This window comes from Diadema antillarum, unplaced genomic scaffold (assembly GCF_040938485.1).
Source record: "Diadema antillarum isolate AM-2024a unplaced genomic scaffold, OU_Dant_1.0 seq00000581_RagTag, whole genome shotgun sequence".
NCBI lineage: Eukaryota > Metazoa > Echinodermata > Echinoidea > Diadematoida > Diadematidae > Diadema > Diadema antillarum.
The window spans coordinates 868004-884939 of NW_027271515.1; the positions used below are offsets into that span (position 1 = coordinate 868004).

Here is a 16936-nt window from a genome sequence, read left to right on the forward strand (position 1 = left end):
GCGATATGAGATAATGTATACCACATTTCAGCACATTACGTCATTATGTCATATTATGTAACAGCACATGCCTCAGGAACATGCAGACTTGTAAATTCAGCCTGGATATAGAGACCACATTTTTAACAGTTTAAATTGGCCACATGAACTCCATTTTGGAGAGATGTTGTGATCGTGGCATCTTACCTGAAGTGGTAAGTTGTCCATGAGACCTGTGTGAGTTCTGGCCATCATGCCGATGACCTTGGCCAGGCTGCTAGCAGTCAGTCCATTGGATCCAATCTGGAGCAGGGTCTTATGGCACTCCTCCACCGTGGCACAGCACCCATATCCCATCTCTTGCATAAGCTCTGCCAGGGAGCCATCCATCTGAGTAGGGATTCACAAACAACAAAGCATTTTCACTTTCCAAAGATGTCGTCCATCTTTATATTCTTTAGGTAAGTATACCCGCCTCAATTAGGTAACACTTTCAGGAAAAAAATCAAAATATATTCCGAGCCATTTTTATACTATCTTTGCACATATACAAAGCATTGTATCACATCCACTGGTGAGTGGTGATAAAGCCCTAAATGTATCAAGGCAGTAATCAAACACCCAAGGTTTATGCATGAAGATTGATAAAATCTGTTGAAATCAAATGATATATGTTGCAATCTGTCATGCGTGCAACACAATGAAGTGCACACATTGGAACAGCTCCTCAAAAATATTGAAAGAGTATTCAGCTCACATTTCAAACAAGGGCCACTGAAGCAAACAAATTATTTTCCACTCATATAAGCCAGGTCTCTATTTCCTATGTCATTATTAAACTCACTTCCTGGAATCCCTCAGAGATGAAAACAAAAAATCCTCTCTGAAGAATAAATTGAATACCACAAATGTCATCTACAAGATAGAAGCAAAAGTCATCATCAGGTTTGCGCAAGTGATTTTAACATCTTGTCACCAATGCAATAATCTTTGATACGACGGAATGCAAAGAATTTGTTCTCAATGAGTACGGACATTATCTCGATCTTGAGCAGGGCATAGGCAGTCTCTACAATCATAACTGCAGCTCTTACATGTAGAAAACAATGAAGTATCAGCATTGGCAGTCCACACAGTACTGCCATCAAGAAAAGGTACATTACCTAGGCCATGTTTAGCTTTCATGTGTCAGAGTAATTGATCACAATTAGGGTTTAAAACTGGAAGGGGTGGGGGAATCAACATGGCATCGGACACAACTAAATTAAACGCTAGGAATAACTTCAGTAATAAACAGAGGGTAACATAACTCACCACTCCTTTTGGTATTGTTGTGTTGTCGGTGATAACTCTGTCCATAAGAATGTCCTGCTTATCACCATACAGCAGTGGAGCGAGTACCACAGGCACTCGCTCAACCGGAAATTCTACAGAGAAAAAGGAGGAAGAAATGCTTGAATTAAGTATATTTATATTTTATATACTTCTCAAATATAGAAGAAAGAAAAATAATGCTGAAACTATTTTTATGGTTGCTGGTGAGCTTTCTTGCAATAAAAAATCATAAAAATATCTGAAATGCAAATATATGGACAAATTAACCTGCTGGAGACTGGTCCAGAACACTCTCAGGCAGGCATCTATGAGAAATGGATGTTATAACAAAATCAAATTGTCCTCAAGGGGTTAATGTGATTCAGTGTGGACTTTAAACACATGACAAACATAGTATGTTCTTCTACTGAGCAACATTTCTGCATAACAATACACTTTACTCCACGGTATGCCCTCTGTCCTCATAATGCACCTCATGCTATGTAAATTTGTAACATGTTGAAATATACATGTAGTTATTACTTCAGGGCATCTTCTAAGTAGTCATGCAATGTTTATGAAGATGGCTCCCTGCATTCCAATTATCTTTTGTAAACTTCACTCAAAAGTGTTCTCGAGGACCATTTTTCAAAAGTGTACAAAAATCAACATGACATTGCTTACAATTTCTGCTTGCAACATTTCCTCATACACACAATGAACTGAATAATAATGTAATGTATTAGCAATGCTGACACTTTGCATCTTCTTGCATCATTGTATTGGCAATGAAATGCAGAAATAAATGAACTGAATTTAACTATGATTCCAACATCTGTAAAATTAGCCATTTCAAGTATCACAACACTCATTTTGTTGCATGCAGTAGCTCTCTTTTTCCGTCACTTGAAATAAAGACAGGCTTCCAACCCACACTCTCTGTGCACACACTTCAGTCTTCAATCACACCATATGTCTGCATCGTTAACACCTGTAACTGCTATCACGCTCATCAATTTCAGCACTTTTATGTCAACACATTCAGACATGACACCCGAGTTGGCAGCTGGGTTCCGCTTTGAATGCAAGTATACAATGATCTGCCAACAGCTGATCCCCCCCCCCCCCCCCCCCCCCCCCCCCCCCCCGCCACTCCCTGTGTGGTAAAGTCAGTCATACCATGCCATAAGCTGTACAGTAGACATGGAGCCACTGCTTAAAGGTAGGGAATCCCATTTGCACGCCTTAAATGAAGAGTTGTATAAATACAGTGGCATGTTGAAGAGAATATCATTTTAGAAACTCCCATAAAGTATTGAAAGTGGAAGGTAACATTTAGTACATTTTTTTGACGGTTAGATTTTGAATTGAATTGTTTTCGGGGCTCACCGTAAATTCCAGTACATTACTAGGCTACCTTTGCAGACCCATGTACTGCATGTGTGTCCATCATGTATATTTTGTGAAGAAAGTTCATCAACACTTACAAACATTTCTATATACATTCTTACCACACACTCTATATGTTATTACATCAACTCTTGTACTTTTAGATTTGTGTTTATAGATCACAAATACAGAAGAATGCAACAAAAAGGCTTAAGTGTGGCTGACACACAGAACTACTGAGTAGTTGAGTTTTGTGCATTATTCAAATTTTAGATAACTGTTGACTTCCAAATTTCTAAGCAGTGGCCTAAGCAAGTCCCCTGAGGTTCATATTTAATGTTTTGCTGCATTTTGGGAGGTCTGTAAAAGGTATCCCCTGCCTTTAAAGGCATAATTTACCATTTGCAGATGAAACAAAAACCCAGCATTGGTGCTTTAAAATAGTTCTGAAATGTGAGTTAGGGATAGAAACAATCACTGTAAAAATTTGAATCTGTATAATCAATGTTAAGTGTTGTTAAATACACAAAATGTGAACAATAGTTATAATTAAAATGTTTCCAGACTAAACCATGTACAGTTACGCTTTATTGAGAAAAACACTGATATCTCCTTATATTTTAGGCTTTATTGCAAAAATGATATATGGTAGGATGTTTTGTGATACAACTGGCCTACACATGTGCATCAAATGTGATATCTTGAACATTTTTGAAATCACTGCTCCCAAAGGTAAACTGGACCTTTAACCTTTTATGTGCCTACACACTTCACTTAACTTGTCATCCTTTTTCATCAGTATTCAGTATTGATAACCCATCCACACTTGACCTAGCAATTGAGCAACAAGCCCACTCAGGCGTAGCAATGTGTTTCAGTCCAACAGGAAGGCCATGGTGACACAATACGGATTAGGGCATTTGGATAATCCCCATTCACTGACAAATAGTTTCAATAAGTCTACTGTGCCAATAGACAAAGGAAGCACTTCAGAGCGAACACCAATCACTGAATAAAGCCTAGTAAGGGTGAAAGACACAGCACCAAAGGAAGCCCTGCCCTTGGTTGTGTGACTATTTCTCATTACAGGTAAACATTGGGTGATTCCAACACAACTGCTGGAACTGTCCATGTAAGTTCACAACATGACCATACAACATGTACACAACATAAAAACTATGAGCGATTTCGACTTTCGACCTGACTTGAAGTGAAGTCGCATTAAAACTATTAAAAACAGTTATTCACATAAAAACAATTATTTCAGCAAAACTGGTACTCCACAAAGTAAGTACTTGTGATGCACATCACTGTACAGCATAAGTCACTTAAATGCAATTTAAGTTAATAAACCAACATTTATATCACTTGAGTTGCATGATCCCACAATCCACAAAGTTCTCAGACTTTGACAAGAGAGACTGGATATCTACAAGGCAAGGGATTACTGACCTCTCAAATACACTGCAACAACAAATTAAACACTCTATTAAAATTACCATACTCCCACTCCCAGAATAAAATCTTGAAAAGACTGCTGAGTACCATGTGCACCAAATTATGCTAGCTTTGTGAGACTGCTTGGCAGAGCATGATTTACTGTACCAGATATCAGTCCTAGACATTGCATTACAACATGCTCACAGTTACATGTATGTAAAGGTGATCTATCACTTGATCTACTCCCACTTTGTCTAATAGCCATTTAGTCTCAACCCACGTGGTCTAATCCTGTTTCGTCTAAAACCAGTTCGTATAATGACCATTTAGTCCGATTGCCACTCTGCCTCATTACCAGTTGGTCTACTCCCAGATGGGCTACAGATGCCCACTTTGTCTAATACCCACAGTTTATTAGACAAAATGGGCAATTAGACTATCTGGTCATTAGATGAAATGAGAAGTAGCCAAAGTGGGCATTAGACCAAGTGAGAAGTAGACCAAACGGGCATTAGACGAAATTCATAGTAGACCAAGTGAGTTTAACCGTAGTGGGTTTTAGACGAACTGTGAAATAGACCAAGTGATAGTAGACCAAGTGGCATTAAACCATATGTAAACAAAACACACATCTTTGTTTTTTTGTTTTTTCTCCAGAAGTAAACTCCAAAGTTGTATAGTATACTAGACCTGAAATAACTCGCCGCCCTTTGTAGTCCATGAGACATGGTCCAAATCCACCCAGAAAGGCCATCCCATACTTCTGTCGGAACATTTGTAGCAGTAGACAGTGCTACATCTATTCACGAACCTGCCCTCTGCTCTTCTACTACTTATGTTGAAATTTTATGCCTGCAGCAGCAATACCCATATGGATTGAACAGGCTGCCACATCACAGGGCATGAACACTGTGTCTGCCGTCTCCCTATGGTATTGTGACATCGGTGGCACAGAGGGCAAAGTCTGTGTGTATCAAATACAATGTACATGCAATGAACCACCCCGCACATATTTTGGGTGTTTTCTTCTTTTCCTCTTTCTCTCCCGATGTCCCCTCCCCCCCCCCCCCCCCCCCCTCTCTCTCTCTCACTTGCTCAGCTCAAACCGGTATGCACATGTTTTCTGACCACAAAAAGATGACACAAAAGCCCCCCCCCCCCCCTTCCACACATACACTTGTGTACACTGCAACACAAACATTCACGCATACGGATTCACATTTGCAACACACACACACAAGTCACACATATTGTACACCTTGGCAAGAAGTGAAGTCACACTGTAACACCTGCACAGCTGGAGAGCCTGCTGTTGTTATGATACTATTTTAGGAATTTTCTGTTTTCACAATCATCACCAGTAGCTACATGTATATGTTACAAAATATACCACATCAACATTTTAACACAAATCAAACAAACAAACAAAAACCATCTGCACACAAAGTAAAATGTTCGAGCCGCATTCACAGAATTGGCTTGACAAAAATTCGTATCTACAGTAATACTCATTATAATCCCATTAATGAATCAAACAGAAATTTTGTCACAATTGTACAAAATTTGATATAACTTCCAGCAAAAGGAAATAGAGCTTATTCTTTAAATCTTCTATAACAATGCGAGGTAAACATTGTGAAACACTTTTGTGTGTGTGTGTGTGTGTGTGTTTACCTCGCATCATGAGACAGAAGATTAGCTTTATTTCCCTCAGTTACTACCATGATGGTGAACATCTTCCATACTATTTAACTTCTAACTATTTCTAAATGCACATAGCAAAACAAACAACATGTCAGGATTTACCTTTGGTCTTTGTAAGCAAACAAGAAATTAACAGTAGCTTGATCATTTTACCAAATTTTATTGAATTTCATAACATGTCCTATCAATTCTATGAAATGTGCAAGTTTGGCTTTTAGTGTTGCTTCAAGAAATTTAGCTGTTACTCCTGTTTTCATGGTGACACACACAAAAAGAAAATTATGCACAGACAAGTAGACAGACTGTCAGATCAAATCACAATTCCAGAACATTATATCTCGAGCACCACTTACCACAAATGGTAGAGATATTTAACCAAAATGGTAACAACAAATCAACTCAACAGCAATGAAAACCCATGGACTGACAAACCAGAAGCACAACATGGATTCAATACAGCATAATCATTACACCACAGTCTGTATAAACCCTTATTAGCTGGTACCTATATTTGGAATTCTAAATATTTACGGGATGCACTTGCACATGCCTACCGCTGACTCACTAAAGTACAATATTGTAGAGAAAGTTACAAAATCAGTACACCTGATTCTACAAACATTCATACATACTAGTATGCATGTTCATACACAATTAGGGTCTAAGCCCCCACATACTTGCACTTCAGCAGTTTCTCTCCCACACTGCACAGAACACAGCAGGTCAAGATGTTCCATTACTTCATGTGCTGTCCTCTGAAACTGGGCAAACTTTGTCTCACATTGCACCACATATCACATACCTACAGACTCATTGTAAAATGAATACTTAAATTCAGGTATACTGTACCTGTGCATCGACTGAAGAAAAGAGGGGGGAAAAATAATAACAACAACCTTGTCTTTTGACTGGCACACTAGGATATCTACCTCATTCCTTAGGTGCATTCATGATCAGACTGCGCATTACTTTTTATCACCTTTCACATACACTGGACAATAATCAGTATCAAAGACACATTGACCATGAGCGATTACGCACTGAATGTCGACAGAAAAGAATGCGTTCAGACGCAAGTGACCTACCTTTCTTGAGAGTCTGTAGAAAGGCTTCCTGCTGAACACTACCCAGACCAAACTGATCAGGTGAGCGGCACAGCAGGTGGGTCAGTAGCAGGTGGAGTATTTCCACTGAAAAGTCAGCTAGGCCACTCTCCTGCTGATTGCGGATGTCTACAGACACAGATATAATAGACAGAAATTTATCACTTTCTTCATCATCTGTTTCAATGTCCTGGGTGTGTACTACAGTCTTAAAACAATGATAATTAACTGACAGAAATTTAGCACTATCCTCCTCGTACAGTGCAAGTTAAAAGCAACCTACATGTCTCTTCTCCTAATTATGCAGGAAATACATCTTTAACATGACTAGTGAAAAAGTTATCACTAGTATTATCACTGTCATCATCATTAAAAAAAAAAGTAGTTTGAACTCCTACTACTACTGTCTACAGATAGGAGTATAAATGAAGTGAAAAGAGGACAAAGTATTATTATGGTAATTGTCAGAACTGGGGCCCATCTTATAAAGACTTGTGATTGAAACAAATCAATCACAACTTTACGATTGAATGGAAATCCATCTTATAAAAAAGTTATGATTGAAATTGAGACGGAGAAGTGCAATCAATCAATCACAGGTTGCGATTTATTGCAGCTTTCAAGAGATTTGTGATTGATTGATTTCTATCACAAGTTTTATAAGCCAGGGCCCTGATGATGCAATGATTCTCTTGCTGGCATGGAATAACCCAGCAGGTTCATTTGGACAAATGTAAGATGCTCAGTGAAAAATTATTGGTATCAGCATCATCATCCTCATCTTCACTGTGAATGAGGTATTATGTTTGCATGCTGTCTGCTAGCTTTGAATGTCCGCACAGTTAGAATATTCTGTGAGAAAGGTCAAAATCATTTTGATCATCAACAGCAACATCAATCATCATCATTAACCATATCATCATTTCAATTACAAAGTCACCTGGATAACAAATCTAAATCTACTGTCATCTCATGTTTTTGACTATCAATCTACAAATGTATGGATGCACCATGCAGTGAAGTGCAGTGAAAACAGAAAAGATAGATAACATGTCTCACAGTAACATACACCTCCACTTAACACCAACCTCAACTAGCAAACACAGCATGCACAGATGAAAGTAAACATCTTACTAATTGAGCATCAATTATAAAATGTAACAGATGTAACAGACAAAAGGCTTATTGCATATTAGATATATAGTCACCTCCCTAAAGGTACACAATGGAAAGTTAATTTCCCAAGCCAATGTTACTAACCATCTCATGGGCCCCATTTCACAAGCACATTACAGCCAGTCAGTTGTGTGCAACTGATGTGTTGCTACAGCAACTAGAATCTTCATTATGTTGTGATGATTATAATCTGTCACATGAAAGTGGTCTTTGGAAGTGAGACTTACCAGCATCTATGTAGGCACTAAGGAGCTCAGGTAGCTTCTGCTTGACGAACTGGAGTGCTGTAACATCAAAATCAACCAACCGTTTCATCACCAACCATATCATCGACAACTATATCATCACTGTCATACCAATTTTTCCTTCTATATTCTCGACTCATTCTTGCAGAATAACCCCAAACTGCAAAACTGACCTTGTAACAAATATATCTGTGTACATATAAAGACTTTTAAGCTAAAACATACATCAGGATCCTTACGATAATAAATGAAGCAAACTCACATGACTACTTTGACAACAATTGTAAGGAGCCAGTCTGACAGTTAGATGATTTATTAGCATCCAGACAGAGGCAATATTTTTATTGCTCGTCTCGTTTGGCTGATGTTTCTTTTGTCCATGAACTTTTTCATTTACAGTGTATTGCTGTCCTTATACATGGCATCATTTAGGGCAGTGACCTTTTTAATGACTGAGCGGTATCAACAACAAAAGTTACAATACTCTAGTAAATCCTGCAATTAAAAAGCTGATATGACATACTCTGTCTGTCCATAAAATAACACTTATAGTCCAAGATGACAAAACAACAACAGCATGGCATTCAAAAAAAAAACAAAAACAAAAACAAAAAAACAGAAGAAGACTGCAGTATATAACTTTTTCATGACGGACCAGCACAGCTCTTTTAAGGACACTATATAAAACTTTGGTAGCTCAGTTACAAGCTTGTCAAACTTTATTCAGCTAGCTAAAATGCTGATATACAAATGGATTTTTAAAACTGCAATCATCGAACATACACAAATTGTATAAAAATATGCTGCTGATTTCCAGATAATAATCTTCAAACAAATACCAACAAAGTTTTTAAAAAATCAAAACTAATGTTTAGGGGAAATGATGAATAATGTATGGTAAATTTGGTCACTAACAGATTTCTGATTTTTCTAACATTAAGCAATAATTTTGAACTGCAATTTCATCATGGTTTCATTCCAACCTAATTTTATCCATCCTTGTAGCATGTTACAATTGTAGGACCATGTAGCTAATTTTCAAACTCGAAGCATTGTTAAACTGTGCCTTTAATACATGTCTGCAAGAATTTAATACAGGCATGACAAGATAAACTTTACTACATCATTGACAGTCATATATGCATGTAGCATTTATTAATCTTAAAACAGGATGTAAACATTCCACAAAATCAGTGTCAGTCAGCTGCAGTAGACAACACTGCACTGTCTGTCTGTCACTTAGTATGAGAATTAACTTTGTATATCACTACAATATGAGTTGACAATATTCAAGAGTGTCACATCAGTTTCACAAAGCTTATTACACATGCAGCCTCGAGAGTTACACATCCGTCAGTCTGCAATGCATTCACCGTTCAGCTCAACATGGCTGTGCTCACTGAATCACATGACAGGCACACAGCCACCACACCACACACATGAATCACTCACCTAATGATCTGATATCTGCTTTGGCTGAATGCGTCAGAGCTAGACCAAACACAACTTCCTGAACCGAAGTCAGTTTTAGGATCTTGCTCAGTTGGGTGAAGAAATTTGGGCTTGGTTTGAGACTCTGCAAGGTAAAGATACAAATGTGCACACACACACATCGAAGCACAACACATTGCAGTTAGGCATCTGGGCACTTGGCCACAGAATGTTAGTCATAATATACAACTGTATCATTAGATGCCTCACTGTAATCAGCATTAATAACTCATGTCAGATCAAGCACATACCAATCCCCAGTCCCTACCTGCAGCTTTATCTAATACACCAATTCCAATCACTCTATGGAGACAGAATGTCTGGACGAATATCTTCAACTAGTCTGTAATTTATCACGACAGCTGCAGAGAGACTGTTTTCGAGATCAAGTAATTGGGCAATCTTCTCTCATCTTGCCTGCCCGTGATGAAATTGCCTGGAAATACGAACACACCTCTTTTAGCAAGAGTTTCATAATCGAAACAGCATAATCAAAGATCAGTGACTGCTTGAGTAGGGTCATACAAACTACGGTAAAGATAATTTGAGTTATCAAAGTCATCTATCATGACAATCTGTAAAGTTTCATTATTGCTATCATGATCATATGACCACATTACCACTCTAAAAGAAATCCTCTTTGTTTAGATACCATATCATATAAAAATTGACTTTTCCCTCAGGCACATGAAGTAATCAACTTCTCCCATCTTTACAAATGTGTCAGATTATAGTTGTTGATTAATCTGTATCAGTCTACACTGGGAAATATGAGAATTAGGACAAAGTGAAACTACACAAGTTGCATACATACATACACATACATGTACACACACACACACACACACACACACACACAAACACACAAATAACAAGAATATGGACCAAAATATGACTTCATAACAACATAACCAAGAAGATTATTCCCTATTGCCCAAGTTGCCCATTTGGGGGAAATTTGCCAAAAGCATTAAGTGTCATTGCACTGACCTCCTAACGTTCAAATGTAGGTAATCTTTTTTTCTCTTGTTATCAACTTCCACTCTAAGTTAATAGCACATACAGGTTGCACTTGTTTTACTGCCTACAAAGTACATGCAATGCAAATTTCTTTTTTGTTTTGTTTTTTTTCTGTGGGCATACATGCCTGACACTTTTTCCAGTGCACATCCTAATTTGTGCATCACCTTCCCATAAACATGTAGCAATTTGTTCTGACCATACTGTAGCTTTTAACAGCATCTGAGTCGAGGCTTGCTTTGGCAAACAACATGACTGTGGCTTGTGTACAGGAGCAATTTCACACCAGTTTTGCATGGTAAGGATGCATGGTAAGTACTAATAGTCAGTGTAAAGTCCTTTTCTGTTCATCACACACAGTCAAACCTGCCTTAACGGCCACCTGTCTACAGCGACCACCTGTCCTATACAGCTGTTCATATTTTCTTTCTTTCTTTCTTTTTTTTTACTAAAAAGGCTAGGCAATGGTAATTGTATATTTGTGGACAGCCTACTTTGACGTTTGCTTGTTCTATGTAAACTGTCCATGAAAAAAAAAAAAAGAAAAGTAGTATACACATTGATTTAGAGGACTATTACAGCATGGAAATAAAATCAATACGGCCTCCTATCCCAGCACCATATTTCATATTTGAATCTGTAGCCTGATGACAACATTAAGAGAACTAAAAAAAAAACAACAACAACAAACAAACAAAGATATTGATCTGATTTTAGGGACAATGTCTTTGGGACAGTGTAACATCTTACCTTCTGCTGATGCAGAGGGTTGTCGATAGCAAAGCAGAGAGTAGAGACAAAATTGGGTTTGGTAATCAGAGCAGAGCACTCCTGTATCAGCAGCTGAGTCTGTAGACGTAAACATTGAATCAAAACACAAATATGAAGAAAAAAAAACACCATCAAACTCAAACATAATGAATTGAGTGTATGCTACAATTGTAGTTCTCTGTGGTGACACATCATACAGTGTATGAGCATCTTTACTTCTACTAGCAATAACTTTCTGATCACCTACATATGTACCTCACCTCTGTAGGCATATCAAAGCACTATGCACCAATGTACTGTCAGCTGACTTGCTAGTAACTTCGACTTTGTTAGTGTCCAAAGCCCCACCGATTTAAAACATTTTGGCAGCTAAACCATCCCGTATCAATCAACAGGATATTCAAGTTTTATATAAAATTGTTGGTTGTATAAAGTCAAAGACATGTATTTTTTTTTTCCTCTGACACAATCCTTTGATGTCAAATAATTACCAACACCTTTACAGCAAATCTACAGCAACTTCCACAACATGCAGGCAAACACTGCAACCCATGTCAAAACACAGGTACAGCTGTACACTCTGTATGCTACAAGTGGCATTATTTTCTCAAAACAAGGACAGTATTCACACAGACTAATGCATTCTGTAATAGGAAGTTGTTTTATTCGATGCCATTTCTGCATATACTGTATATGGAAACTACAGGAACTTGGAAACAATATGTACAATTCTTGTGACTAGCGGAAATGAGTCCAAACTCCACTTGAAGACATGCATACAGTACAGATGCATACAGATATAGTCACATCGACAATATTTAGAACACTCTATCATAGTGCAATGTTTCATTAATCTGACTGACTGGAATGGGGAAACAAAACATTGCAAATATTCCTTCTTCTGAGATGTGGTGATCTTAATACACATGGCATCAAACATGTTATTTTGCAAATCAGAACTTTTTTAGCTTGACGTGGTTGATTTACCACTCAAGAACCAGACTGACAGAATGAGAACATCATCCCCTTTCAAAGTAAAACAAAGTGATTTCCCATCTGGCAGATGATACATATAACATACAAATATATCATGTAACATCATCTTCTTGTCATGCTTGAGCCGGACATTAGACACATTTATAATGTGCCCTACATTGTACCTTTCATTGCTACACCAAAAATTTGTTGGAAACATTTGCATAAAAAAGAACATGTGATGTTGTTGTGAGTTAAAGTGCAGGTAATAATAGCAATAAATGGTAAGGCACATACAGCTGTGACTGTGTCTATTGTTCAGCTCAAGCGTAACTGGACACAGTGGAGGACGATGTCAACTACTTCAATGTACAATTATGTAGTTGGAATATGAATGAATATGACCTAGATGATTTTTTAGAGGTGGGGCTTAACAGGGTGCAGAGAAAAAAATGAATGCTGAAATATATATATATGACGCATATTTTCATCGAGATTCATAATTAGTGATTTACACTGTAGTTACAGCTGCACATGTACAGACCAAATGGCATCAATGGAGGTCAACATACATTTGGATTGCAGGGACCCTTTAGACCACTCCTCTGTATAATTTGTGGGAATATACCCCATGGTATATGACAGTGGTACTCACCTCATGAAAGTCTTTACTGCTGGTCTTACCATCACCAAAGTCCACGTAGGAGAAGAGGCAGCGCAGCAAGTGCCTGTCTGCCTCTGGCCCGTTTTGAGAGACGAGCTGAAAAGCGCAAACAAAATTCAGGGAATACAGAATAAGCAACATGTCCATGAAATCATAAACACCTATCAATCATTTTAAGCTTTCATGTTAGGTACAGTACATGTAGAAAGGCAAGAAAAGGAAACTGTTGTTAATTAATTGTAGCTGTACCTAAAATACATACACTCTGCAGTTGCACAAGGTCAATATCAATAGCACACAGTGTTTGTAAAAAGAAATAATGTCATTGGTAAACTTTCATTTTTTTTTCAAGTTCAGTGTGAACATACTGGTGAGGACTATAGCTTGACACTGAAGTCAAGAACAGCATATCTGAAATTCTCGGTATCGTCAATATCTAGGTGCCGTGCGCAGAGCAGCGTTTTAGATACATTATAATTTATGGGATAGCTCCGGGGACAAACTTGTCCCACTGCATGTGCACTCAGGTCAAATTCTGTCTTTATCCACTGGGAGTATTTTTTCGTTGAAGATTTCTTCACTTTCCATCATGTGACCAGCACATTGAAGCCTTGCAGTAGTGAACCATGACTGTAGTGACCACATGTGTCTGTAAAGTTTACAAACTTTTAATTCTTTGAAAATGACAAGCTAAACGCAAACAAATACAATTTTAACTCCATCGAATTGTACAGGAAATGCGACATGCAGAAGACATCCGGAAGCAACAATGGAACCGAGGAATCCCAGTGCATCTGTGACATCTGTGACAAGGTTAATTATTACCTCTGCCAAGAAGGATACATGTTTTGGCCGGTATTGGTTTGTCTGCCTAATTGCAAAATAACTGAGAAAGTTGTGTGAACAGATTTGGATGAAACTTACAGGAAAAGCTGATGATGACACAAAAGAACAGATTATTAAATTTTGGTCATGATCCAGACTAACGACTGGATCCAGGATTTTTTCTAAATTCATTTTGTTGAAGGTTCATCACTGGCAAATAGAGGGCCAACATTCAAGGGAGTTCAAGTCATGCGTACTCAAGGTGTGCGTATATGCACTGTGTGCATACTGTACATGCACTTTGTGCGTGCTCAAGGCGCAACATGCAGTGAGCTGATGAGACAGACTCTAGGGGTGGTATTCTGAAATCCTTCCTAGGAAGAAATTTCTTCCTATGTCAGGATTTTTTCCTAAGTGGTATTCTGAAAATCTTCCTAAGTTTCTTCCTAAGTAGACTTAGGAAGAAACTTAGGAAGGGGGCGGGAATATGCAAATTTCTGACTTAGGAAGAAGTTGGTATTCTAGAATGCACTTAGGAAAGAATTTTAGGAAAATATTTAGGAAAGCTCCACCCCTGTCCTAAGTACGTTGTTAAGAATAGCAAACTGCAAGCATCGTGATAGGCGCGCTTGTCAGTCATTGCACGCACATGTACTTTGATGCGCGAAATGAGCGTGAGAAAGGGGACATGCCGCGCACTCGTGTATTTGACCCTACGTCATAGTAATATGCGATTGTCATTGGCAGACATCGGTTAGTTCCTTATGATACGGCATTTCGTATTGGCTTAGGAAAGGACGTGGGCGGGAATAAGGATGGCCTAATTTGCATTAAGAAGTGCCTAGGAAGAAATTTCAGAATACCAATTTTGTCTTTCCTAGGCACTTCCTAAGTTTCTGACTTAGGAAGAAACTTAGGAAGAAACTTAGGAAGATTTTCAGAATACCACCCCGGGGGTGGTATCCTGAAATCCTTCCTAGGAAGAAATTTCTTCCTAAGTCAGGATTTTTTCCTAAGTGGTATTCTGAAAATCTTCCTAAGTTTCTTCCTAAGTAGACTTAGGAAGAAACTTAGGAAGGGGGCGGGAATATGCAAATTTCTGACTTAGGAAGAAGTTGGTATTCTAGGATGCACTTAGGAAAGAATTTTAGGAAAATATTTAGGAAAGCTCCACCCCTGTCCTAAGTACGTTGTTAAGAATAGCAAGCTGCAAGCATCGTGATAGGCGCGCTTGTCAGTCATTGCGCGCACATGTACTTTGATGCGCGAAATGAGCGTGAGAAAGGGGACATGCCGCGCACTCGTGTATTTGACCCTACGTCATTGTAATATGCGATTGTCACTGGTTAGTTCCTTATGATACGGCATTTCGCATTGGCTTAGGAAAGGACGTGGGCGGGGATAAGGATGGCCTAATTTGCATTAAGAAGTGCCTAGGAAGAAATTTCAGAATACCAATTTTGTCTTTCCTAGGCACTTCCTAAGTTTCTGACTTAGGAAGAAACTTAGGAAGAAACTTACGAAGATTTTCAGAATACCACCCCTAGACAATAGAAAGGCTTCTTTATCATTGGGAAATGGGATGAATTTCAGTATATTGTACACTGTATATGGGTGAAACTGCTTGGAGGAGGTCTGCCCTCTCAGGATGAAAAGACAAAAAACTTAAAGGACAAGTCCACCTTCATAGACATGTGGGTTGTGTGAATGCAGCAATATTAGAAGAACACATCAGTGAGAGTTTAAGGAAAGTCGGACAATCTGTTCAAAAGTTATGAATTTTTGAAGTTTCTGCTCAGTCACGGCTGGATGAAAAGACTACTATAGCTTGTGATGTCACATGTGTACAACGATATACAGAAAGAATAAAGAAAATTCAATATACATGTATTTCCATTTTTCTCGCATAACAAAAGAACACTGGACTTCTCTCTTTCAGAGGGCAGGGGGAATAACATTACCCTTAACATACGTCAGTAACAAGTTGAAGAAATGTGCACTTTATTCAAAATTTAAAGTTTTGTGAAATTCTCTTTTTATTTTCCTTATATCGTGGTACACATATGACATCATACACTGTAACAGTCTTCTCATCCAGCAGTGACTGCGCAGATACTTAAAAATTCATAACTTTTGAACGGATTGTCAGTTTTTCCTCAAACTTTCACTGATGTGTTCTACTTTAATATATTGCTGCATTCTCTCAATCCCTATGTATATGAAGGTGGACTTGTCCTTTAATATGAAGTTACACCTTTTCACAAACAAAATAAGTCAGTATACAGCAAACAATATGATATCCATAGGTACAGGTGTATGCACCATGACTCTTTTATTGCCTTGGAAACAGCGAATACATCCTACATTGTGGCATGCCAAAATTCTATGCCAGAGTTATAACTTAAATAACTGTCCATTTTCACTTAAATCTGCACGGATTTGTCACTTTCAAATGAATGCAAATATATCTCCATTTTTGCAATCCCTTCCCCTATATCAAAAACTTATCGATTTCATTTCATGATTTATTAATTAAAACCTGTACCTTGTGCAGGTACACTTTGTAGACAATGACAATGGGGAAAAAGGTTTGCGGTATTACGGGTAACACTGTGGTGTTACCGCAAACCTTTTTTCCCTAATCTACACTTGTACAGCTTCACCATGCAGACCTTCACAACACAACAATGCAACACACAATGACACTGATTTTTACACACATTGTGTATGCTTGGGAGTTAAAATAAACACATAATAGGGATCATCAAAATCCAAGATGAAATGAAATGAAAAAAATGAAAATTTCTCACAAGCCGTACTCCTACAGATGTTAAAGGACA

At 38.1% G+C, this 16936-nt stretch overlaps 1 protein-coding gene across 1 annotated transcript in view; it reads right to left on the bottom strand.

The window, feature by feature from the left end:
- LOC139735461 (CCR4-NOT transcription complex subunit 1-like) overlaps positions 1-16936 on the bottom strand; it is a 68053-nt gene that overhangs the window by 45926 nt on the left and 5191 nt on the right. The window contains exons 2-8 of the mRNA XM_071646216.1: positions 13263-13367; positions 11612-11710; positions 9803-9926; positions 8333-8389; positions 6912-7058; positions 1294-1406; positions 187-369 (exon numbers count right to left, since the gene is read on the bottom strand). Of these exons, the coding sequence (XP_071502317.1) occupies positions 187-369; positions 1294-1406; positions 6912-7058; positions 8333-8389; positions 9803-9926; positions 11612-11710; positions 13263-13367 (828 nt within the window). The remainder of the gene's footprint in view (positions 1-186; positions 370-1293; positions 1407-6911; positions 7059-8332; positions 8390-9802; positions 9927-11611; positions 11711-13262; positions 13368-16936) is intronic.